General features: G+C 50.6%; 1 protein-coding gene across 4 annotated transcripts in view; it reads left to right on the forward strand.

The window, feature by feature from the left end:
- Positions 1–4528: 4528 nt before the first annotated feature.
- The window catches only part of Prima1 (proline rich membrane anchor 1), a 51609-nt gene continuing 31138 nt past the window's right edge, over positions 4529–24999 (forward strand). For 3 of the 4 annotated variants that reach the window (XR_012446052.1, XR_012446053.1, XM_074067244.1), the window contains exons 1-3: positions 4798–4877; positions 5507–5630; positions 12423–12558. Coding sequence is in view for 2 of the 4 variants with exons in the window: in XM_074067244.1 (XP_073923345.1) it covers positions 5538–5630; positions 12423–12558 (229 nt within the window). In the remaining 2 variants the exon portion in view is untranslated. Of the gene's footprint in view, positions 4716–4797; positions 4878–5506; positions 5631–12422; positions 12559–24999 lie in introns of those variants that run through there. The other variant, XM_074067245.1, reaches the window with a different exon arrangement.

The raw sequence follows: 24999 nt of genomic DNA on the forward strand, positions 1-24999 counted from the left end.
CAGACTGTTACATAGAACTCCTGCTTGAGGGCAAGACTGTAAGTTGAGGAAGAATTCAACACCTATGAGTGATGTCAGACTGGGAGGGCTGCTTAGCAGGTTATGTGTTGCTGCTGGAGCTGCCTGAGACTGGTGGGAAATGTCCAGTCCACCTTGGGTTGCTGTCATTCTCCACCAGCCTGGTGCCTCGGTGGTATTGCATGGACCTTCTTCAAAGAAATATGGCCTCTCCTTCCATCCAGACTCTGGACTGTGAATAACTTAAATGATATTTCAGTGTAGCACTGATGTCATCCTTCTGCTCCTACACGCTCAGAATCTAAAAATATTTATACCAATCAAGCAACGCCCTTGTCAGCTTTCCCTCAGCCATACCCCCAGTTGCACCTTGACCTCTTAGCCATTGACATGGATCCTTATGACTCAAGGCACCTCATTGCCACTCCAGCCTTGCTGTCAAGTAAGGTTGGTAATTGTGCCCACTAGTCTCTCCTGACTTAGTATGCCGCCTGGCATGTGCCATCACCTTGACTTCCATTGACACAGGGTCTATTTCCTCAGCATCTCCCATCATCGAACCCAACCTCCAGAAGACAGCCATCACCAAACTTCCCAAAGATGCAGATGTCTCATCACCAGGACTTTTCCTTATGCCACGGGGAAGGGAATGGTCTCTTGGCCATCCTGGGAAACAGTCAAATAATGAGTTCTCGGGTATTATTATTATTTTCTCACCCCTCTGACCCTTCTAGTCCTTCCCTCCTTATTGTGCCAGCAAGGTTCTGGTACTTCACCTCATGTACTGTAGACCATTGTCATGAGAACAAGGTATCAGCTTTAATGGAGTCATGGTGGTGCCCAGGCCAAAAGGAGCTGTTCAATTCTAACAAGAGGAAAGGAGTTGCTTCAACTGCCAAAGGATTTAGGGAATCTTTGGGGTCCAAAATTTTCAGGCTTGTCCACCCAGATGTCTATTGTAGATGAAAACTCCAACTCTTTCTTTAAGAGCTCTTATACTGTAAGACACCCATGTGACTGTAAGTTTAGGCTCCTTTTCAACCCTGTCACTGATATAATCAGATCCTGAGCTTAATTTTCAGTATAACCTGTCTTGTGAATGTCAAGCATGCTCTTAAAGCTTTCACAAAGCATGGCTTCAGTTAGCAAATAGTTTCTCTGAGCCTATTATTTTATTTTTATAAGTCCTCCAATATTGACAACAAAAAAGCCACTTCATCCACTGCACAGTCCTTATGACTGTCATTTCTGTCACCCTGAGCAAGGGTAGCAGCCGCTTTTTCTCATAAAGCTGAGTCTTTTACCTGTGCTGCATAGCAATTAGCTGTAGGCAAAGCTTTAGAAATTGACATGTCACTGTTTGCCAGGTATGGCGCTGCTTACCATCAACAGTGAGGCCCCTCTTTACTCACAGGTAGGTGGAAAATCCAACTCTGACACACTATCCTGAAGGTCTAACTTTCAGTGTCACTTGTGGCACCAATTGTCCCTGTTCCTTAGGAGACAGCATGAGCAATGCTTGTTTACTATCACAGTTAATCTTGGTTGTCAACTTGATTGGGTCAGTGACACCTAGAAAACTGGCAAAAACTGGGTGTGTCTGTGATAGTTTTTCCGGGAACAACTGACATGTAGGTCAGCAGACTGAGTGAAGAAGACCTGCCGTGAGTGTGGGCAGCACCGTCCAATAGTCTAAGGGCCCAGATGGAACAAAAAGCAGACGGCGAGCTTACCGATGTTTTGTTGTTGGTGGTGGTGGTGGTGGTTTTTTGTTTGTTTGTTTGCATCACTCATGGACATCAGACTGCAGATTCTCCAGCCTTTGAACACAGACTCGTACTAGCAACTCTCCAGGGGCATCCAGGCCTTTAGACTGGGCTGCATCTCTGGTCCTTCTTGCTCAGAAACTTTCTGTTTCTTGGACTAAGCTGCTACTGGTTGCCCCAGCTCTACAGACTGCAGCCAGCCATCGTGGCACCATTTGGCCTCTGCTGGTGTGAGCAGACCTAATAAATCCCCTCAGTCAGCTCTGTGCCTCTGGAGAACCCTGATTCATATACTTGCTAACACCGTATCGAGGGATAAAATCCTAGGTGCCAAAAACAAGTGGGAAACAGGGAAGCAAACACAAGGTTGTGTGCTGTCAACCTGGCCACAACTTCAGAAGAAAACCTTGCTCGGTCATACCAACTAGGCATCTCCTGACAGGCCAGGTAGAACCCTGGACATCACGTGCTGGCCTCCTTTCATTTCTTGCCTTTCACTGGCCAGTTTCCCTCAGGGTTTCCGAGTTACCAGGTGGTCCTGTAGGCAGATAATGTGTGCCATGGTGTGAGTTGCCATCTGAGCTCAGAAAGGGTGAGAGGAGCCAGGACCTCCCTAGGCCATGTCATGGCATGAGAGGCCTATGACAAAGAATGGTCTTCATTCTAATGGGGGCTGTGACATTCCATGGTGTTAAATGGGCCAGGAAAATGAGGACCAAGTGACTCTCAAGAGGTGCACAGGTGAGGTCCAGGACAGGAATGCTGACGAGTAGGACAGATAGTGCAAGCTTTCCAACATGCAAAACCTGCCCAGCTCTCCCAAAGGCTAATTAGAGCTCAGTCCTTCTGAATCTAGGGGGAGCAGCTGTGATTCTGTCTACTACACAAACTTTCCAAATGGGGTGAAACAGGGTCCTGAGAACAGAAGTAAAATGTGATGTAAATAACATTTCCAAGAGGTAAAGAGCTCCAGGTATAGACACCAGGGGCTGTTGTCACATCTGAAGACTGAGGTCCTGTACTGTCAAGCCTTGACTTGGCTGGAAAGACATTTAAACACTCAGTATCATTTGACCTCAGAAGAACAGTGGCTCAGTTTTGTGCTCATTCCCTTTCTAAAAGTTGAGTCACCTAGAAGTCCCTTCTCGTCAGCCTTCTTCCCTAACAGGTATGTGTTCCATACAGGCAGGTAATGCTTTGTCTGCCCTAGGAGGTGCTCACCAAAACTGTGTATGGAACGAATGAAGGAACAAATGTCCTCCATATCTTTGCTCAAGGACTTACAAAAATGTTTGACATGTGCTCCCAGCCCCAGGTCACTTTGCCCTGGAAGCCTTTCCCCCCTCCACCCTCTTTCAGTCTCCACTCCCATCCTCCTCTCAAGTGCAGGCCCTTCTCACACAGGTACAATGCTACAGAACAGTGCAATGGCTAATTTTATCAGGCCTCTCTGACCAGCCCCAGGTTCTCAGAGTATGGGCAAGGCATCATTCACATTTGTTCCCCAGGATCTCGCTGGTGGAGGTGCAAATCTACCAGGTCTATATGGAGAAGAGCCTGTGTCCCCACTCTGACCTGAAGGAGCCCCTTGGGAGACTGCACTGAAAAGCAGGTTTGCAGAGCAAACAATTTATACTTTACCTAGGGTGACTGGAAGGCGCCCACGGAGACAAAGGGAAGGAAGTCAATGTTTTTTCATGAATAAGATTTGGAGTCTGACTCTCTACCCTGTGTCCTCAGCCACTAGTTTTCTTATTCAACCTCAAAAACAGACTGTCCAGGCCTCTGGCTCTGACTGGAACCCCCACGACCCCCGCTCGCGGGTATCCATCAAAGTGCTTGCACCAGATGAGCAGGGCGCGGGCGCGGCGCCAGCGAAGGTGTGAGGTAGGAGACCGTAACCCCGCTCCTTTCCGTACAACCGACTTGTTGATAACCTTGCCTCAAACGGGAGTTGGCGGATGGTTGAGAAAAAGGCGTGGCGGAAAGGTTCTTTCCAGGGCGATCACAACTCTTTCCAGAACGCAGCGGAGTGCTGGAGGAGAGGTCCCACTGCCGGGAGTGCACAGGGGAGGGAGGTCAAGGCACATGGCCTGGGAGAGGCGGCCTGTACCTTTCTAACCGAGGCACTCGGAAGACCCTGCGGGGAAGAGGGTCTGCAAGGAAGGAGCGCACAAGGGGGTCTTCACAAGTCAGACCTTACCACCTTCTGGCAGCCTCGGGATAAACTTGGGGGAAGGGAAGCATGGAGCAAAATCCCCTGTCACTGGGAGTCCTCGGCCTCCAGGGTGAATAGATAAATTATTAAGCGCCCAATACACAATAGCCTCGCTAGATGGAGACGAGGAATCACTGCAGCGGCGCTGGCGGCGGCAGCGGGGAGCGCGGGCGGGAGCGCAGCCCGGGGCGGGAGGCGGGCGAGCCTCTGGCTCTGCTCACGTCTGTTTTCCTTTTTCGTGCATTATTTATTTCGCCTCCGCCCGCGGCCCTGCTGCCTGAGCGGGCGCTCTGGGCCCGCGCCTCTCGCCACTGCCTCCCGCGGGCCGGCGGAAGGCGCGCGGAGAGCTCGGGCACCCCGCGTCCCCGGCAGCCGCGCGGCGCCACCGGGAAGGGCGGGGGCGCCGGCGGGGTCCCGGGGGTCCGAGGGCCGCTGGAGGAGGGTTCGCCGGCTCCCTGCGGCTCAGAGGAGACTTTCCCCGCCCTCCGCCTGGACAGCCCGCCCCGGCCCAGGGCTCGGGGTGCCGCCCCTCCCGCCCCGCGCGCGGCCAGGCGCAGCCGGAGCCACCGCACCCTGCGCCCCGTGCGAGCGCGCCGCACCCGGGTCCCCAGCTCAGCAGCCCTAGAGGCCCAAGCAGCGCGCAAACTTTTGCTCCAGTGCCCCGCGCTCCTTCTCCGCATGTGAAGCCCCCAGGCGCCCGCGCAGCCGCCAGGGTGAGGACCGAGGCCCCGCCTAGAGGGCGGGGGACTGGGGAGGCGGCTGGCTTTAAATGGGGGCCGTCCGGCCGCTGGGAGATAGAGCTGCTGCTGGGGTGAGGGGGATCGCTGACCTCCCCTCTCCGCGTCCAGGATCGGTTGGGGCCGCCACCACGCAAGGTGTCGTGAGGCATCAGAGGGGTGTGGGCGGAGATTGGAGGCGTGTGGGGAAACCCACGCCCCGGAGCGGGAGATCTGGGCCTGGGGGGCGGCAAATGGGGGTGCGCACGGAGGTGCATTTGTTGCAGTGTGTGCAGTGAGGCCAACAAGGCAAAGAGAGTGCACGCAGCGAGCGAATTCGTGGTGCTGAACCTGCAGGGTCAACGAGTGTGCACACAGGAGTCGGTGGGTGCGAATGGGGGCCAGCAGGTGCGCACGACTGTTTCCGTAGGTGTGTGCGCAGAGTGAGTGGTTCCCGCCGGGTTTGAAGTGTGCTCCCAGAGAGAGTGAGTTATGTATGGCCCTTCTGGGGCTGAGTGAGGTTCAGTAAGTGTGCCTGGTTGTTTCTGGAGATGTGCATGGGACCAAGGTCCGCGCGCAGTATTCTGGGGGGGGCAGGGGGGCAGGATAGGGTATGAGTTCTGGGATGCACGGAGAGTCAGAGAGTGTGCGAGTTGGAGTGAAGATGCAAGCTTGGTTTGCGAAAGTGCCGTAGAATGCGGGGTCTATCTGCCCGCCCGGGACTGGTACAGTCAGTGTGCGGGTGCCCGCGCGGTGTACACCTGACCCAACCCTTGCTCCTCTGACAGTTCGCCCCACAAGTGGGCGCCGCCGGTCGAGATGTTCCTCCGGGACCTGGTGCTGCGCCGTGGCTCCTGCTGGCCCTCGCTGTTGCTGCACTGCGCGCTCCACCCGCTCTGGGGCTTCGTGCAGGTGAGCAGAGATGCAGGTTGCAGGCTGGAAGGCCTCTGGGAGGGGGAGGTGTCACTTCAGATCCTGGTTCCTATAGCCACTCCACTGACTGGTCTTGGGGAAAATTAAAAAGTAATAGGGTCCTGATTATCCTGGCTCTGAAAAGATTAAAAAACAAACAAACAAACACAAACAAAACCACTTCAGCAAGAGACTTTATCTGTGGCCTAAAGGCCCACAGGCCAGCCCCTTGGCATAGAAAGGGGCCTAGGTATTAACTTTTCATGACAACATTCTATTGCAGAATTTGGGGAAAGAAATAAACTTAAAAGAAAAATGATCCCAAGAATGGACTTTTTTTCCCCCCTCTCAGCTCCACATTAGCCTTCCTAACTGCCTTCAGCAGGGAGGAGACTGTATTTCTTGTAGGGGAAGTGCACAGATCATGCATGTGGTCACTCCTGCAAATTTAAGACGCACCCATCTGTCAGGACTGTCAGGATGAATCTCTTATCCTGGGTCCCCCAACTCCAGGGCAGAGACCAGGCAGCCAGCCTGCAGCTGGAGTTATCTCCTGGAACCAAAAAGAGAGGTTGGCTCGGTCTCTAGTACAAGGTCGGTGGTACAGTGGAGAGACAAAGGGATGGATGTTGGTGTCAGCACTGAGTTTTGAGTCCCAGCTCAGCCCCTTATCAGCTTGGGGAATTTGGGTAACCTACTTAGCTGTTCTGAGACTTGGTTTTTCCTCCCAACTGTACTAGTGTAATACTTGATTCACTAAAGCAGTGAATATTGCTTAGTGTAGTACCTGGACCAGAATAAAACACTTTTTGGAGCTGTCACTGTCACTGTTAAGACTTGTAATAGTAATACCTCTCTGCTGTCCAGCCTGAGAGGTCTTCTGTTAGCCACATGCAGTCTGGCATTTTGGGTGTTAGCAGTCTTTCCATTTACGGTGTTGAAGAAGGACCCACTCCAAGGTACTTACAGCTTCATGATCTCCTGGTGGCTCTTTGGGGATTGAGGACTATTCAGAGTGTTGCCTTGAGTCAGGGTGACAGACTAAAGAAGGGATGAGGTGAGACCGTTTGACAGTTAGCTATGTTTCGTGAGTGTGAGTGCCCGAATGGCAGGACCCTGCTGGGAACCAGCTAGATCAGACTTGCTTGGATGGTGGCCTGGGTGACCCCCACAGAGAGCCTGGGGCTCTGAGCTGGTCCACACCCCCACCAGCAGCACAGGCTCAGCTTCTGTTCTCTGCTCTGGCTTACCTCTGTCTCACAATTGTTTTCCTCTTGGAATTGACAGCTTTGTTTAATGTGTGAAACAGCAGTTATTAAACTCAGCTGTGTGTCCTCAGGATTCAGGATTTTTGTCACTTCTAAATACTTGGGCGGTTTGAGACTAGTTTCCCTTGTCCAACTTTTAGCTGAACTCAGAGGCGAAGTTCACTTCGTCTTTGTATTCATTTGTTTACAGTTTTCGTTCTTCCTGAAGACTTTTCAGCTAGGATGGAGAACGGGCTGTCAGTCTCAAGACTAAAATACTGCTGTGTGAATGAGCAGGGTCTACACAGAAGACCCACTGACACGAGCTGCAGCCCCCCCAGAAAGAAAGAATTTTGTAAAAACAACTCAGTGTTCTTCAACCAGGCAGTACTTAAACAAGTGTGTGTGTGTGTGTGTGTGTGTGTGTGTGTTTGTATTTTAGATTCTCTTACTCAATACAAATCAATTTTCATGAAAATCAATTAGAAAAGAATCCTCCAGATAAATAGTATAAGAAAAATCTTGGCTTGAGGTCTGGAAACATTAATTTCCAAATGATAGGGGCAGAGAAACCAAGGGGAAAGGAGTTTGAGAATGAATGGGTCTGGTTTTTAGGCAGAAGAGCTGAATCCAGGGGCACGTAAGAGAGGAGAGAAAAATGGAAGTGCAGGAGGCCATGTGTTCCTCTTTAAGTGGAGAGAATAAATCTGTCATGTCACAGGGGTTTCTTAAACACAGAGAAAGAGCTTGGAGCTATCTGTGCTGCCATGAGCATTTTGCTAGAAGAATCCTCCAGAGGGGTAAACATTTGAAAGGACAGGACCAATGCGACAAAGTCTTACAATTAATGGAGTCAGTGATGAGGCAAGAGACCTGGGGTCCCAAAGCACCAGGTTCCTCCCTTCGAACCAAATGAAGCCTCTGGCTGCTGCCAGATGATAAGAAACTTAACCATTCAAGTCAGATGACATTTCAATTGCCAAAGAGCTGGTGGGGACATTCCTTAGTCTTTCCTCTTTTTACTTTAATGTGTCTACAATTGAGATTTTGTGCTTTTGTGATTTAGGGTTCTTCTAAGTTCACTTCAGTTGATTCCTTTTTTTGCAAAGGAAGAGGATGACAGGCTGGCAAATTTATTAGCTGTGACAGGAGTGTGTCTCATCAAGTTACTGTGGTGCTGGCCTGTCTCCATAAATGATGCCAGAACCCATCCTCTTTGTGGTTGCCCATCTAAAGCAAGAGCCAAGAGACAGGCTCAGATCGGGCCTGGTGGGTCTCTGAGCTGGCACGGAGCTACCCCACACCCAACAGAGGCTGAACCTTCTGTGGTCAGTCACTACAGCTTGGATTATTCAGCAGCATTTGTGGGGTATCTCCTGTATGCCAGATCTTGTGTTAAGTGCAAGCAGCTCTCAGTGGTCCCTGCCCTTGTGGCATTGGTCGTCTGGCACTAGGGAGGTAATTAAACAAGTGATTGCAGGCAAGTTGCTCCGGGAGGAGCAAATAGCTCAGACCTGCAGCAAGTCAGAGAAGCCTTTCAGATGGGGTGCTGTGGCCCAGATATGAAGAATGGAGAATCCGGATGCAAAGTGGGTGAAGTGGCAGGGCAGGAGGAAACAACCTGAGACCCAAGGAGAGAATGAGGCACTGGAAGAACCAGGGAGGAAGGCACCAGGCCAGCCCCTAACAGTGTCTACCAGTTTCACTTTGATCCTGAGGCCCATGGGAGCCATGGAAGGTTGGAAGCGAGAGCTAACACCATCTCAGATTAGCACGTTAGAAATCTCATCCAGCTCCTTCGTGGAGGATGGATTGGGGAGGGGATAAAGGAAGGGGCAAAGAGGTTGGTGAGGGTAGAGGTTGCCAAATTTACCAAATAAAAATGATGACTTCCAGTGAAACGTGAATTTCAAATAAATCTCAGGTTGTTTTTTTAGCAGAAGTGTATCCCGTTCAATACTAGGAACATACGTGGCCCATGAAGTTGTTTGTTGTTTACCCGAAATTCAAACTTAACATCCTATAGTTTATCTGGCATCCTAGGTGACAGGAGTGTGTCTCATCAAGTTACTGTAAATGCTGCCCACTGGAGAGCTGACAGGAACCTGGTTTGGGGCAGTAGTAGAAAGCATAAAGAGAAGACGGTGATTACAGAGTCTGGTTTAGGAGGCAGCATCTGACAGACCTGAAAGATGCACTGATCAGTCAGGGGTGGTGGCTCAGGAAGGTGGGGGCTGATGCTATGAACCCGTAGCCATGAGATATTCTGACCCCCAGACCTCAGTGAAAGGTACCAAATCCAGGTGGCTGCAGGACCTATCCGTGCCTCAGCCCACTCTGCAGCCACAGCGTTTGTAGGAGTCTGGTCCTGGAAGAAGCTGGGGCCAGAAGCAGGAAGGCAGGTGATGGAAACCTAGAGGAAGTGTTCCCAGCAGGAGATAAGGCCTGCTTTCATTCTGTGGGGTTTCAGCAAGTTAGCGACCTCTCTGGCCTCTGGTCGTTTTTCATCAAGTCAAGCTAAGTGTCGGTGGCTTCAGGGCCGGCTCCTTCTCCAGTGGGATCAGATAGAAACCAAAGAAGCCAGGTGCTGAGATGACCTCCCAAGCTGAGGCTTCCTTGCGACTTATCTAAACAGCCTACCACCAGCCAGCAGAACCCCAAAGTGGGTCGAGTTGGCTAACAGGATTGATCCTGGGTTTCTGCACTGGTGGGCAAACCATCTCCCAACACACTTTTTCACTGAGCACCAGCTGTACAACTTGGGGTTGGACTTGGCTGAGCCCTTGTTCCATCTGTTGTATGGCTAATAAACCTCCCTTCTCCATCGTCCTCATGGAGAGATGAGGACATGTTCCCATGGTTGGCACCCCACAGGGCTCAGCACACCACCTGCTCAGGATTAAGAAATGACTCACCTACTTACCTGCCCCTCACACGAAGTACAGAACAGCAGGGGAATTATCATAAAGAGAAGTGTTTGTAAGGTGAAGACACAGCGGTGGGCAGGGAGATGCAAATGGTGCCTTACTTCAGATGATCGTGCCAGACTGGGCTTTCAAGGATGAAGAGAAGCTGGCTTGAATGACCAATTGTCCATCATAGGCTTGAGTTGGACCAAATGATTGGGAAACTCCAGTGGGAACCCAAAGTGAGGCCCATCCCCCAGGCAAGAGGACAGCCAGCCCACACTTGGTCCTCCTGTGAGGACAAGTGGTTAAGCAGTTGTGCTCGCTCCTGTCTCAGGAGGGCCTTCCCACAAGAGACCAGGACCATCGATTTTTAAAATGCTCCTTCACCTCCTCCTCCTTCAGCCTTGAAACTTGGCTCCAATTTTCCTGCCTGTCATTTCATCACATTAAATACTCTTACACATCTGTGCCCTTACATCCTCTCACAAAAATAGGTCATTGTGTCGGGGCAGGTTAAGCAAACATGTTCCTCTTGAACTCTCTATCTCATCAAGTGCGCCTTAGAAACTGGGAAGGTAATTGCTCTGGCTGTGGCACAGCTTGAAGTTCACGCACTTGGTAGTGTGCAGTGAGAAGCAGGCTAGGAGGCCAGCTCTTGAGAACATGGGGCTTTCCAGCAATCCCAGGGTCTTAGAAGGTGGGGATCCAGAGGAAGGCTGGCCTAATGGTGGGAGCTTGACACCTGCATGGTAAAGAAGTCACGGATTTACCCCTGACCTGGAAGAATTAATCATCTTGGTACAATAATTGAGAAAGAGCTCACTGATGGAGGCTGTGCTCTTCCCAGTGAGAGGCAGGATTGCCTTCCAGGGTTCTGAAATGCTGTCATTGGCTCTTTAAAAACACTAAAAGGTGGTGCGTGGGAGGCTGTTGGTCTCTTAGATATTAGGGTGGGCTGTAAATCAGTTCACCTACCTCTGCCACTGCAGTGGCCACACCTAGCTCTGCTGCCTCTCACAACAGCCTGGGGACAGACTGGATGCATCAGCCTGCAAGAACAGGCTGCATGTGGCTACAGGGACATTGACTTCTGTCACTTACTCAGGTGACAGCCAAAGAAGTTAACCATGTCTGTCACTGAGGTGGCCAACTACCAACTCTTCCCTCTGTGCCTTTGAATCAGCTTGTTCTGTGGGATAGATATAAAACCCTGGACTCCATGGCTTTACAGCCCTCTGAGTAGGGAGGGATGTTGGCGGTCCGTTAAAAGGAGAGCTTCCCATGCTAGCTGTCCAACCTTGGAAGCTCACAGCAAAACACCCAGGCCCAACTCCCCTGTGAAATACTGACTTAATCTGTCATGGATAAGGCTCAAGGGGGAGAATTTTTAAGCTGCCTGGGGGTTCCAGAGCACAGCCAGGGCCGGGAAGCACTGATCTGCCACAACCCCTTCTGCTACACCTTCTAGCTAATGGATAAGAAAATGGAGACCCGTGCTGGGAGACACCAGGCCAGGATGCAAGAGGCATCCCGAGGGTTCTGCTCCAGTCTTTGATGTTCATTCTTTCACCTAATGTCTGTTGATGCTAGGCCTTCCCTTAGGTGCTGCCTTATAAAAGTGAGAGGGAAACCAAGGCTTGGCCCTGCACTCAGAGAGCTTGTAATCCCATGACAAAGACAGTAGGAACCAGGCAGTCACCCACATGGGGACTTCTGTCCCAGAGAGTGGACCCTAGTGCTAAGGAGCCTAGGAAAAGATCTGACATGGTCAGGGAGGTGAGATGCTTCTCTGAGGAGGTGACAGTGGAGCTGAGCACTGGGCAAAGAAGTGGGCAGGGGCCAGAGAACATTTTAACACTGGGGTAGTACATGCAAGGTGGGAGAGTAGAAGGAGGCTGTGAGGACAGAGCAGAGAGTGGGAGCTCAGGGGAAGTGGGGGCAGAGGCTGTCAGAGGTCAGCTAGGGCAGGGCCCATGGGCCACGTGGTTCCCCTGAACAGTGGGGAAGAATTTGGGGGCACTTGGGGGATAGACATGATTGGTGGTGTATATTTTCCACAAGACCACTTGGATGCCACATGGAGAGCAAGTAGTTTTGTCCCTTACTCATGTGAGACACAGGGCAGAGGTCTGACCAGGTAACTTTCCTTCCCAAGATGGGGACACCTTGCTCCAGAGTGTGAAAGGCCACAGGAAGTGTGGCTGGAGAAGGGGAGGTTTGGCCTTATTTGTCACAGGAAGGTGGAGAAGTGATTGGGTTTAGATGACTGAGGTGTTAAAGTTAGCCACACTGTCACTATGTGGGTATGTCATTCTCAGGCAGCCTCCTTTGCCTGGGCTCAAATGAATTTTCTTATCTGTTCCATTGGAAAATTCTACAAGTTAACCTTCAAGTTCTTATCCATCTCTTATTTAATATCCAGGCTGCCTGCCCAGGGCCCTGTAGCTAGTCTCTGGCAGAGCTGGGAATAAAATCTTGGTCTCCAACCTGCCAGGCCAGCCTCCCACAGGGCTGTCCCCTTTGACATCTATCTGTTCTGCCTGCCTTGGTCTTGGGGTTCCAGCCTGGAGGGTCTGGGTGGGTCCATTACAGCTTCCAGTTGCCTCTATATCTCCTGGATGTGCTCATATCTGCAGGTGACGCATGGTGAACCCCAGAAGTCCTGCTCCAAGGTGACCGACAGCTGCCAACACATCTGCCAGTGCCGGCCTCCGCCCCCACTGCCCCCACCACCCCCACCCCCACCGCCTCCTAGACTGCTCTCCGCCCCAGGTAGGTAAAGGTTTGGCTCACACATTTTTTTGGGTTACTCTGTGTGTTTTCCTGGGCCCAAGAAGAACTGGCGAGCGAGGCCTAGGACAGTCCTGCCTCCTTTGTAATTTTCCACTGGCCGAGCGGGAGAGAAGCCAAGACCCAACTTTTCCCTGCAGTCTGCAAAATGCCGTTCCCACAGAATGCTCCTGCAAGATGGGAAAGGATGTATCTCCATTGGTTAATCGGATAAAAGTCAATCTCCATTTGATGAGTGACCTGGCCTGGAGTGTTGCAAAGGCCAGATCTTTAAGGGGGGGCGGCTGCTGGGTGCTGTCTTAAATACCCCACCCAGCGACACAGGCTTCCTTTTTCCCCCATTTTAATTCATGTTTAAGGATGCAGTTAGGATAGGATCAAAGGCAAGGCTCTGGAAACCAGGTTCCACTGGTGCCTTGGCCATTTACACCCAATTCTGTGGCCTCCTCTGGTGATCGCATCTCTGGGCAAGTCCATTGCCTGGTCATTCTAACAAAGGAGCGGTTCTTCAGCCAGCAGTGCCTCAGCCCTCAGCTCTGCACTGCTGAGTTTCCTGCTTACAATTGCTGGTTGATAAGATGCTGTATTTCTAGATGGATCGCTTCAGTTTTGGCTGCAGGATGCCTGCAATCAGGCCTTGCTCTACCTCATTAAACACATAAAATTATTTGGGGTGTATTTTAGATAACCTTGACAGAGGCTTGCTGACTGGGAAGATCTGTTTCCAGCCTCTTGGTAACCAGTCGGTGATGCAGTGTTCTGGGACATCTTTGCAGCTTGTATGAATTTCTGCATTTTGTCTGCCAGGCCCCTACCTGTCTCCATCCCTTTCTGGAACCCTATGGCATTGCCTAAACCCTTGGCTTTAAAGTATAGCATCTGTGGAATCAGAGTTTTCTAAGTGGGTTTGGGAATTGTCACCATAACAGCTCTGTAGCAATTTGAATGCAGAGTCCCATGGAGAATCTAGGCCCCTGGGGCCACCTGTCCCAGGCCTTGGCAGAATCCTTCTATTCCACTATGCTTATTGGCCTCCAGCCTCCTGAAGGAGTCCCTGGGCCTATGCTGAGGGGCCTGGCCTCAGACACCTTCCCCTGGAGATCACTCCCCTCTCTTTCTGAGAAGTTCTTTCCTCCCACTCTCTCCTTGGCCCATGTGCCAATCCTTGGCCACGCTCCCTTCAATCCTTGGCCAGGGTCCCTTCAATTCCTCTTGCATAGAGCATCCTTGCCAGACACAGGGATAAAGGCCCATCTTGGTCTTCTGGGATCTCTTAGCCCCCACCAGGAAGGCTGTCCTATCAGCAGCCCACAAAGAGTCACTTCAGAGAACACAGAAGTTGTTTGCCAGGGACACTGGAAATTCCCAAAGAGTTAGGCAAAGGACAGCCCCAGTAAACAGTAACATCGATCAGGATTCAAGAATAAATGGGATTGTTCCAGGTTGGTAAGGAGGTTGTAGGAAAGGGTATCCAGGCACAGGGAACAGCATGGAAGATGGCTTGGAGGTATGACTGAGTGAGTCCCATCTTGGGGGGGGGGTCACAGTCCTTCAGGCGATTTGTCTAAGTCCATTTTCTGTGGCTATAACAAATACCTGATTCTGAGCAGTTTGGAGGTTTATTTTGGTTCGTGGCTCTGAAGGCATAGACTGAGCAGCAGCATCTGCTATGGGCTTCATGCTGTTTCATGACATAGCAGAAAAGAGCTCAAGGGCAGTTAGTACTTGCAGAAGAGGAACAAGGGGGCCAGGACATCCCGCTCTCGTGGAACTAATCCATTCCCGAGAGAACCAATCCAGTCTCCTGAGAAAGGTGACTTAAAGGGCCTCACCTCCTACCACCACTGCACTGGCAACCAAGCTTCAACATGAGCATTGGTGGATGAATCACCGGCTTCAAGCCGTAGCTGGGCTTGAAGGAGTGGCCAAGGGGCAGCTCTTCAGGAGCCTGAGTGCCCGGCTGGGTAAATCTTGTTTTATCAATGCCATCATATCCAAGTACTATCTTTATTTGCCTTACTTTTTTCCTTACCTAGACTCACATTCTGTGTATACAAAATAATTTCCAAAGAAAGTTTATAAAACTACGACAAATGAGAAAACAGTGTCACTTGCTTAAAAGCCCATAAAATAAATGTAATGAGCCAGGCCCTGGCAGCTCACACCTGTAATCTTATCTACTTGGGAGGCTGAGATTGGGAGGATCAAGGTTTGAGGCCAATCTGAGCAAATAGTTCATGAGACCCCATCTTCAAAAAAAAACCAGAGAAAAATGGACTGTAGGTGTGGCTCAAGCTGTAGAGCACCTGCTTTGCAAGTGTGGAGCTCCAAGTTCAAACTCCAGTTCCACCAAAAAAAAAAAAAGCAATGAAAATAAACCAATGTTTTAAATTCTAGCCTTCTTTGGCAGGTTCTAAGATTGTGGCCTTCTATTTTTGTTAAAAAGGGAGAGGAGCAAGGGTTCAGGAAGGGTCAAAGCCATAGGTAGAACCATGGCTTTGGTTCTTTATAAAGCAGTAAGGTTCATGAGAGAATCAAAACAAAAAGAGTTATGGTTTTGTTATAGGCTCGTGCTAGTCAGCTTTCTGTGACTGTAACAAAATACCTAAGATAATCAACTTACTAAGGGAAAAGGCTCAGATAAACTCACAGTTTCAGAGGTTTCAGTCCATGGTCACTTAGCCCTGTTGCTCTGAACATGGGGCAGCACAGTACATCATGGTGACAGTGTGGGATAGAGGTAGCCTCTCACCTCAAGGCAGCTAGGAAGCAAAGAAAGGGACCAAGGCTGGGGTCTCAGTGTCTCCTTCTAGGACACATCACCAGTAACCTAACATTCTTTCGCTAGGCCCCACCTCCTAAAGGTTCCACCATCTCCCAGAGCACTACAGGCTGGGGACCAAGCCTCAACACATGGCCTTGGGGGACATTCCAGATCTAAACTTATAGTCAGTTTCAGTGTGTTTGAGTTCTGGGCTTTGTACCAGGTAAAGTCCACTCACCTGTAGGCGCCAGGACACATCGCTTAGGAAACTGTTGTGGGCAGTGTTGAGGTCAGAGATATTAAACAGGAAGTGGCCTGATCCTGTACACTGTGGTTCAGAGAGACCAACCTTCACCAATATGGAGGGTGAGTTGGGATTGATTTGACACCGGCTGGGGATGTTGTTGGGGGATGTCTTGAGACTATTCAACCCCCAGAATACCCATGAGTCCTGAAGCCAGGATGGGGGCCATAGAGACCAGGAGGAGGCCAGGGCATATGTCCTGTGGGGAGAGGGGACAAATGTTGAGGTGGGGCCTGCGGAGCTTCTGAGTGAGAAGAGAGTGAGTGCAGTTTGATACTATGGCTGGATGTTTTTAGTTGTATAAAGCAGAAATGGTTCTGAAGTGACTTTAGCAACACAAAAATTAGGGAGAGGGTTGGTAGCTTTTTGGCTCCTGTATCAGAATATTCCAGTAGCAGAACTGCTGGATACATGGTCTCAAATGATGATGGTTTTGGATTTTTATCTCTATTCTTGTCTCTTTGTCTGTCCCTTCTGCTTTCTCTTGGTTGCCTTATTTGTCACACTCACCCAGTCCCTGTGGCTCTAGACTCCAGGACCCCATCAACCTTCCAGGCAGGATCCCCAACAAAGAGGACTTTTCTTTCATAAGAAAAAGTCCTAGCTAGGCGCTGGTGACTCACACCTATTCAGGAGGCAGAAATCAGGAGGATCGTGGTTTGAAGCCAGTCCGGACCCTATCTCAAAAAAAAAAAAAAAAATCACGCACACACAAAAAAAAGAAAGAATAAGTCTGGGACTGACTTTAATTGGACCAACTCAGGTCACATGTCCATCCTTGACCAATCATGGTTGACTCAAGCCTCAGGTTCTTCTAGAAAACAGGTTCTGGGCTCACTCCCACCCTACAGAGTTGACTTCAGCATTCTCCAAAGTGACAAGTTCTTTTGAAACTTAGACAAGTATCCATTGTGGTTAGTCATCCTTTGCAAACCATTCTGATGAAAAAAAAAAAAAAAAGCTTGTGAGAGTCAGCTAGACTCAGAGAACCAAAAGGCACTACTGGGGAGGAGATATTCAGTCCCAAAAGGGAAAACCGAATCCCTGGTCGTTCAAATCAAGAAGCATTGTGTTAGCCAGAAATGGCCGCAGAGGCCCAGAATTAGGAGCCCGCAGAGCAGGCAGGAGACTCTGCTGAAGGGTCATCAATCCGTAGGAGGGTGGGCTTCATGAACGACCTGGAATAGAAGAAGGAAGAATTGAGAGAGAGAAATGTCAATTCATGCAGACCCGTGGGAAACCTTTCAGGAATTGTTGGGTGGTTTCTATGTGGCTGGGAGGACTTCCTTTGTCATCCTTGCAACACCCTGTGGCTTCCCTGTTTCTTGGCATAACTAACTTGTCTCAGTTTACCCAGAACTCTCCTGGTGTTACTCCTGAAAATTCTGTGTGCTGGGAGACCCTCAATCCGGGGGACCCTCCTTTTGGCAAGGGGAAGGTGGGTTTTGAAGTTGTTTTTTTTGGGGGGGGCAATGGAGTACTTGATTTGCTTTATTTTACCAAGAAACTGGCAAGAACATGGGTTTCCCAAACCAAATCTGGAATCCATGACATGGGGGAGCGGAGGCCAAGATGGCACTTGCCTGGGGCAGCTGTGCTTGGCACAGGCTGTGGTGATAGGAGGCCCTAGACAGGGTTCTCTAACTTGAGTTTGTATTGGAACCCTCTAGAAGGTTGATTAAACAGATTAGTGGGCCTCCTCCCCAGAGTTCATTCCACAGGTCTAGGGCGGGGCCTGAGAATCTATTTTTCTCATCCACTGTCAGGTGAGGCGAACAGTTTGGTCACAGGAGCATGTCATGAGAACTTGTGCCATAGAGAACGAGGGTCACATGAAGGGACTTTGGAGGCTGAGCCAGCTCCTCACTCCTCACTCCTTGCTCTGTGACCCTGGGCATGTCACATCCCACCCAGAGTCTCAGCTTCCTCCTAGGATTTCTACCTGGGGAGGGATTGCTGTGAAGACTGGAAATTCTAGAGGCTACACTGGGCAGAAACTGTGCTCTAATGTGGTGTTTCAGCATTGTGACTCAGAGCCTGGTTTTCCTGCCCTCTAGAGCTGGGCTCCAGCTTCTTTTCATGAGCTATGTGACTTGGGCAAGGAATCCTGAACTGTCTGGAGCCTCAGTTCCTAAATCTGTAAAATGGGTTAATAACCACATCTGCTGCACATAGGAAGTCAGGAGGTTTTCATGCAAAGCTAACACCGTGCAGAGCCTGGAACCCCATTAACACAGTAAATGGCAGCTAATACGTGACAGTGAGGGTCGGTGGTAGCAATCACGGGTCACCAACTGTCAGATTGGGAGTTTCCTAAACAGGATCTGGCTCTCTGCTGAGAACAGATCCTCAGAGCAGAAACTCTGGGGATGAACTGGGCTCTTAAAGGATGTGTAGATGCTGCAGAGAAGAAAGGTTTTCTGAGCGGTCTACTCCTGCCCCTTCCACGATAGCCCTTGCTCAAAAGGAGGCCCCTGGGTGACGATGTCTTTAGTTAGTGTGGGAAGGAGAGAACCCAGGTGAAAGCATGATTGAGGGTCTGACCAAAAACCCCTGCAGCCCCCCGAGTTGAGAATCTGGACCTGTTTTATAAATGTCAATGATGGCCCCATCGTCCCTGACAGTGACTCATGGTCAAGGCCATGGGAAGAGCTGTGTACCAGCCCTCAAGGAAGAGCACACAACCCCTCTGTGAGACCTGCTTCCAAGGCAGATAGGGCCAGAAATAGCTGTGGCAGAACAGAAGCGGGAGCCTGCCTGTCCGCAGAGCCTGTCTTTAAGGAGTTCAAAGCACCAAGAAAGATTTTATGTTTGCACTTATTTTATTCTTGGAAAAATCTGAAGAGAGGTTAAGTGATTCCCTAAAGGCCACACAGCAGTGGTGGAGTGAGGAATGGGGTCTCCTGCTTTTCCTTCTATGTGTCAAGGGCCAAGTTTTAACAGAGAAAGGCACCAACAGGACTGTGGAAGTTCTAGATTTTTTTTTTTTTTTGATTCACCCAGAACACTAGAAAGAAGCCAATAGATAGGACCTGTAGGAGCTCTGCTTTCGTATCTCTTTTGTCCTCAAACACTCCTTTGTAATAGATGGTGTTATCCTCAATGTCTGTAAAGAGCCCAGAGGTTCAGAGATGGCAAGTTACTTGTTCCAGGCTGCCCAGCTGGTAAGAAAGGGAGATAATTCAAGGCCGTCTGGTTACTTCTTGCTGTCTTCCCTGCCTGACATTCGTCCCCAGTCCCCTCATCACTGATACCCTTCCTGTCTCAGAGCCTTTCCATATTCTAGTCCTTCTGTTTGCCAGGCTGCCCAAGTTCACCTTACCTCATACAGATCTCAGCTCACCCAGGGCCCTGTTCTGGTTACAAACCATCCCAAAAGTTACAACACAGACAGATTGCCCCGCCCCTCACGGGTATGGGTCTTCATCTTTGCTGGGGTCTTTCGTGCAATTAGTTTGTTGCCTGGGTCATCCTGAAGGCTTCCTCCCTCGGGTCTGGTGCTTGGTGCTGGCCCATTGGTTGGGTGCTCACTGGGCTGTCTGCTGGAGCACCTGCCTGCCACCTGGGCTTCTTCACAACATGTCAGCCAGGATCCAAGATTTCAAGTCAGGTGGAAGCTCTGTCCCCTTTGGTAATACAGCAACTCTTCTACATATTCTGCTCCTTGGAATTAAGTGACCAGAACTGACTCTTGATCAAGGCTTGAGGAGTTAGGGGCTGCCTCCTCGTGTAGGAGTATCACAAATTTGCTCACTTATTTTGATTGTTTTGTTTTGGATTTGTTCGTTTGTGCTGGGGGTGGAACCCAAGGCCTTGCCCATGCTAAGCAAATGCTGTTCTACTGAGCTACATCCTCAGTGCTTGGCTTTTTGAGACAGGTTCTTGCTTTGTAACTTTAGCTCACTCCGTACCCCAGGCAGTCCTCAAACTCTCAGTCTTTCTGCCTCTGTGTTGCAAGGTCTGGAATTGGAGGCACATGTCACCACACTCCGTGCCTTTGCTGTTTTAAAACCACGCCACGCTCCATCAACAGAAGCACATACATTGTGCACACTCTGTACTTTTCACTTTCCTGTGTAGTGATCACCCCAGCTTTTAAATGTATAAATAATTAATTGACTAGTGCCTGGATCCTTCACTAGATCTGCATAATTGTGAGTATCTGCTGGATCTCCAGTGACCACCTAGCTCCTTAGCACCTACCTGGCAGATCGTGGTCCCCAGTAGCTACAGTCATCTATTTCAGCTATTTTTGAGTCTCTGCCATGTTCCAGGCACCGCACTGGATTCTGGGAACACAGTGAACAGAGCAGAGGCCCCTGCAGTCACAGTGCTGCTGGTTTGCTGTGTGTGTGAACAGGGGCTGAGGGGAGGCGGGGTGAAAAGAAACAAGCCAAAATCATAGCAGGGGCAATGGAAGATAGAGTGTGTGCCACAAGAGAGTGAAAATTCTATGAACTGATGCCGTATGTGGGTGGCCACCGAGGAGTGGACAGGAGATGGCATATGTAAGCTGAGCCCACTAAAGAAGGTAGATAGTGACAGAGAGGAAAAGTGGGGACAGCATGCAGTCCTCATTCAGTATGGCACCTGGGCTGTCCTCATGCAGAGCTGAGCGTGGCTGCTGGCTGTAGGGTGAGGGAAGCCAGAAGGAGAGCTTTATAGTTGCTGGCATTTGTTTTTTAAGTGACATTTTTTGAAGTACTGACTTCTCCTTTCCCAATTCAATAAGTAGAATTGTTTCGGTCTTCCATTTATTTGTTTGTATCCAGCAAATAAAAAAGATTACAAAACTGGCGGAGTAGCTCAGGTGGTAAGAGCACCTGCCTAGAAGCATCGGGCCCTGAGTTCAAATCCCAGTGCTGCCAAAAAGAAAAGATTACAAATCTGTGTGTTCTTTCACTTACTCAACAAACCTTCGTTTTTTGATTTGTTGGATACACAGAGGTTGTGCTGTGGCATGCTCTGGGACTATAGAAGTGAATGAAACACAGCCTTGTCCTCAGGGAGCCCTGCCAATGGATGGATGCCTGAGCTCCAACCCACATGGGCATCACTGTATGCTTCCAAATGCCCAATGCCCAGCCCATTCCAGAGGGAAGATTGAAAGCTGCCTGAGCGACTCTGATGTGAATCTAGGTGGAGAAACAGCTAGAAAAAGAGGCAAGAGGTAGGAAGGGACCTAGGCCAAAAGAGAGGAGCTGCTGGGCATGATGGAACTTGGATTTGAGGTGGGCCTGAACACAGGGATCTTGGATGCCAGAAAGGTGGGGAGGAGTGTGGTCCTATTCGGTGATCCCAGTGCTACACAGGCACTAGGATGTTCGCAGAATTTGTGCCAAACTGGATCCTGCCTGCAGGAATCCCAAATCCTGTGTGACATCCGGACTAGTACTATGGGGTGAAAAGGGAAATAGCAGAGCAGTACCCAACAGCAATGTGCTTCCGGCAGGCTCTCTGTCAAATGAAGTTCTACTGAGATAAAAGTGACCACTTCACAGCACCATTGTGACACAAGAATCATAATTTGGCCACCTTATTAAAGCAGATGATTTTGGGTTTTCAGTGCAGTCACACTGTTGTGTGACTATCATGACTACTTCCAGCATTATCCCCCAACAGACCCCAGCCCCAGCCCCTGGCACCCACGAATCTACTTCTTGTCTCTGTGGAATTCCCTGTCCTTGACCTAAGCCTGGATGTCATCGGACAGGAAGCTGGCTGGCTGAGCCTCTGTTTCTCCTGGTTAGGGGGGCGGCCCCCCTCTCCTCCCTTGGTGTTGTTTTGAGGCAGAATCAAGGGGATGATGTGGAGGGTCAGCCAGTGCCTGCCAGGGGCAGGTTCTCAGTGGGTGTAGCCCCTTAATGGAGGGACAGCCTGCAGGGTGGGGGCCCCACCTGCTGCTCTGGGGTGAGGGCCATTTCCAGCACCCCTTATCTCTGACCTCAGAGATAAGTAGCCAGTGGTGGCCATGGTGCAGGCACAGAGTGATGTTCACCTTGGAAGGATTTTGCTGAAAGATCACCTGAGCCTTTGCTTCTGACGAGGGCTCCACCCAGGTTCCCAGGTCCTGGCACCTGGCGTTGCAAAGCATCCTCTTGCTTCTCACTCCTTTCTGGGTCACCTCCCTTCAGCAGCAAAGTCCTCAGTGAGTCCGCTTCAGCTAGAGTCCTGTGACCTTGGTCAAGTCACCTAATTTGGCTGACCTCAGCTTCCTAATCTGTGAAATGGGAATAAACCTGCTACTTATGCTGTAGTATGGAGATCAGTGAGCTAGAGGCTCACTATATGCTAGTTCTTATATGTAAGCTGTTGCGAGTTCATTTCTGATTACTGCTACCTCCTTGGTCACCCACTCCCTTGGGGCCCTTCTCTGTCATTGGCACAACCTTCTCTGACTCGTGGCCCTGTCAGTTATTACAGAAGTTGGCTGTAGCACCATGAAGATGGTTCAGATCCTGAGGCCACTGTGCCCGTCACTGGGCTCCAGAACTTGACCCAAGGTTGTTTTTCATTCATTGAACCACCCCGGTGAGTTTCAAGCACTGAGTAGAGATGAGCATAGGAACATGTGGTCCTTCCCCTGATCAGGTCACACCTTGTTTCCTTCTCCACTATCTTCTGGGCCCCAGGGCATCATGGCCATCTGCACTGAGGATGGGCGACCCAGTCACTGCTTCATTGTCAACGGGAAAAATGAAATTAGGACTTGTGCCAGGATTTCTGCTGGATGTAGGGTTTAGGCTGACTTGTTCCCCTCTGGGCCTGAGGACAGCCTGCAATATGTCCACCAGACCATAGCTGACCCCTGTGTGGCGCGTCCCATATAGCACACAGGCTCTGAGGCAGTGACGAGAGCAAGCCCCTGCTCCAGAGGCACAGATCTGTCCCAAGACTGAAAGCGCCTTTGTGTCTGCGACTGCCAAACTTGGCCACCCACCCCTGAGGGGCAGGAGAGGTGGCAGTCTTGATGTGAGTCAGGAGCGCTTGGGTGAAACCTGATGCCTGCATCTGGGGGCAAGAGGCTGGCTAGCCAGCAGCACACCACCAAAGAATCCAGTCATCCATCTCTGCCAGCAAACCTGACCCTGCAAGGGTCCAGACCCGAGGGGCAAGCGAGCTTCCCAAGGTAACCATAGGGTTAATACTTGACAGTGTCCAGATGGTGTGACCTTTCCCCTTGTCCCGTCCCCCCCACTGCCAATGTTAGCTCTTTAACATCATTACAGAATTCACTGTGTCTAGGACAAAGCAACCAGTCTGACCTATGAAGTGTTTGCTCTGGTCTTTGAGGACAGGAACTGTTTATGCAACAGAGATGGCCCAGGACTTGTCACAGGAAGGTGCGTGACAAGCATTTGCATAAATGAATGTCCACCGTGACTGGATGGTGAAGACAAAAGAGAGCCTCTCCAAGAGGGAGAGAGAGGGAGGGGACTGACTTTTCCTAGCAGTCTGCCACTAGTTAGGAGTACTGGAACCTTGTCTGGATTTGTGGTTCTTCAGAAACAGACACTGAGACAAGGATCCAAGTACAAGTGGTCATTTGGGAGGCGATCCCAGAGGACACAAGAGGCGTGTTGAAGGTGAGACGGAGATAGGACAGAAGCCACTCAAGCTGGTGCCACAGTTCATGGAGTTCACAGCAGCTAGGAGACTGAGAAACAAGCCGGCATGTGAGTCACCCATCTGGGGGCCGAGCTGGAAGAGTTTTGAGGCTGAAGAGAGGGTGTGTCACTTCCCAGCACAAAGAAGTGGCACATTCAGAAGGACACCAGCAGCATGTGTCACAGGTGGTCACCTTCTTCCACTGTGACCACTGTGGGTGACCTTGCCCCAGATCACACTCAAGTGGGTCAGTACCTTCTAGGTTTTCAGCCAGGAGCTCAGGCCTTGGTCCCACTCAGTGTGTTGGCAGTCAGGCAAGCACTTCCATCAGAGGGATACCTAATTTGTAGATTTAAGAAGTATCATCTCACTCACAAACATTTATTCATTCAACAAATATTTATAGAGCTTCAAGTGTGCCAAGATTACACTGTGGTCACTGCTTGAGGATGACGCAGTAGAGAAGAGTCGATGAACCCACAGGGAAGGTTCATGGGGTTCTGTTTTTTCTCACGTGGAGTTTGAGGTGCTTGTGACAGGCTGGGGAAGGCAAGACACATAGGAATTGCAGGCTAAGTGGAGCCCCTGAGTCTCCAAGATCAGCCAAGGGGAGAGGTGTCCAACCGAAGCAGGTGTCCTGGACGTGCCTGCTGATGAGACAGGAAGGATTCTCAGGTGAAGGCTGGCAGTGAGGAGGGGAAGGGGAGCTTTTGGCAGAGAGAATGGCGAGGGCAAAGGATTTCAGGCCAGTGAGCTGCCTTTGGTGAGCGTGGGCTCTGGGCAGAGTGGCAGAACACAAACAGGAAGTGAGGAACCAGGGCTCAGACCCTGGCTCAGCCAGGCAGGTCCTGAGAGTGGGGCTTGGGGACTTTGAACACCCAGTGCTTTTCAGGAAGGAGGAGGACTCCCAGGCGGAAGAGTGTGATGGCAGAGGTCATGAGCTGCAGATTTGTCACAGGGCCTTGGAGGTACAGCATGGGCCATGAGTCTGGAGTTGAGGGCAGAGGCCTCAGCAGGCACCATTGGCTCTCAAGCTACCCCCAAGATCACTGGGGAGGGCACTGGGAGGTAGGCAGATGAGCAGGGTCAGAACCTGCGGCTCACAAGGCTAAGTGACCTGCAGAGGAGCCAGAGAACTGAAACCCCGGATGGGAGGAGAGAGGCCCAAAGCTGGGGAAAGAGCTGAGGACAGGAAGTGCTCGCTGAAGCAGCATCCAGGGCAATGGAGGGAATCAGTGATGTGAACTTGCATTACCCAGGCCTTTGGGGAGGGTGGTGGAACTTGTGGGTTCACAAGACACACTTGGCCTCAGAAAAGCAAGCTGACCTCAGAGAGTGGAGAAGGCATGAGCCAAAGGTAAGGGAGCTGACATGGGTGTGGCCTGGGAGCATGCAGGGCCCTTGGACAGTCTGGTCAGCACTGTCACTTGCTGGTGGGGGTTCCCAGAGACCCTCTGGGAGCTGAGCTAGGGAAGGCAATGTGGGGGCAGGCAGACTGCCATTCATTTACTCAAACATTTTTTTGAGCATTTTTACATCCTTGGAGCTTGAGGTACACCCTGGAACAAAACAGAAGCACAGCTGACCTTCTGGCAAGGGAGAGAGACCAGAAAACAATCAAGATGCAACCCTGCGAGCTAGACAGCGCATATGCTAGACAGAGGAAGGGATATGGTGTGAGGCAGAACTGTTTGGTGTCAGGCCATGTCGCAGTGAGGAACAGATGCCTTTGAGTGAAGGCTTGGAG

This window comes from Castor canadensis, chromosome 3 (assembly GCF_047511655.1).
Source record: "Castor canadensis chromosome 3, mCasCan1.hap1v2, whole genome shotgun sequence".
Classification (NCBI taxonomy): domain Eukaryota; kingdom Metazoa; phylum Chordata; class Mammalia; order Rodentia; family Castoridae; genus Castor; species Castor canadensis.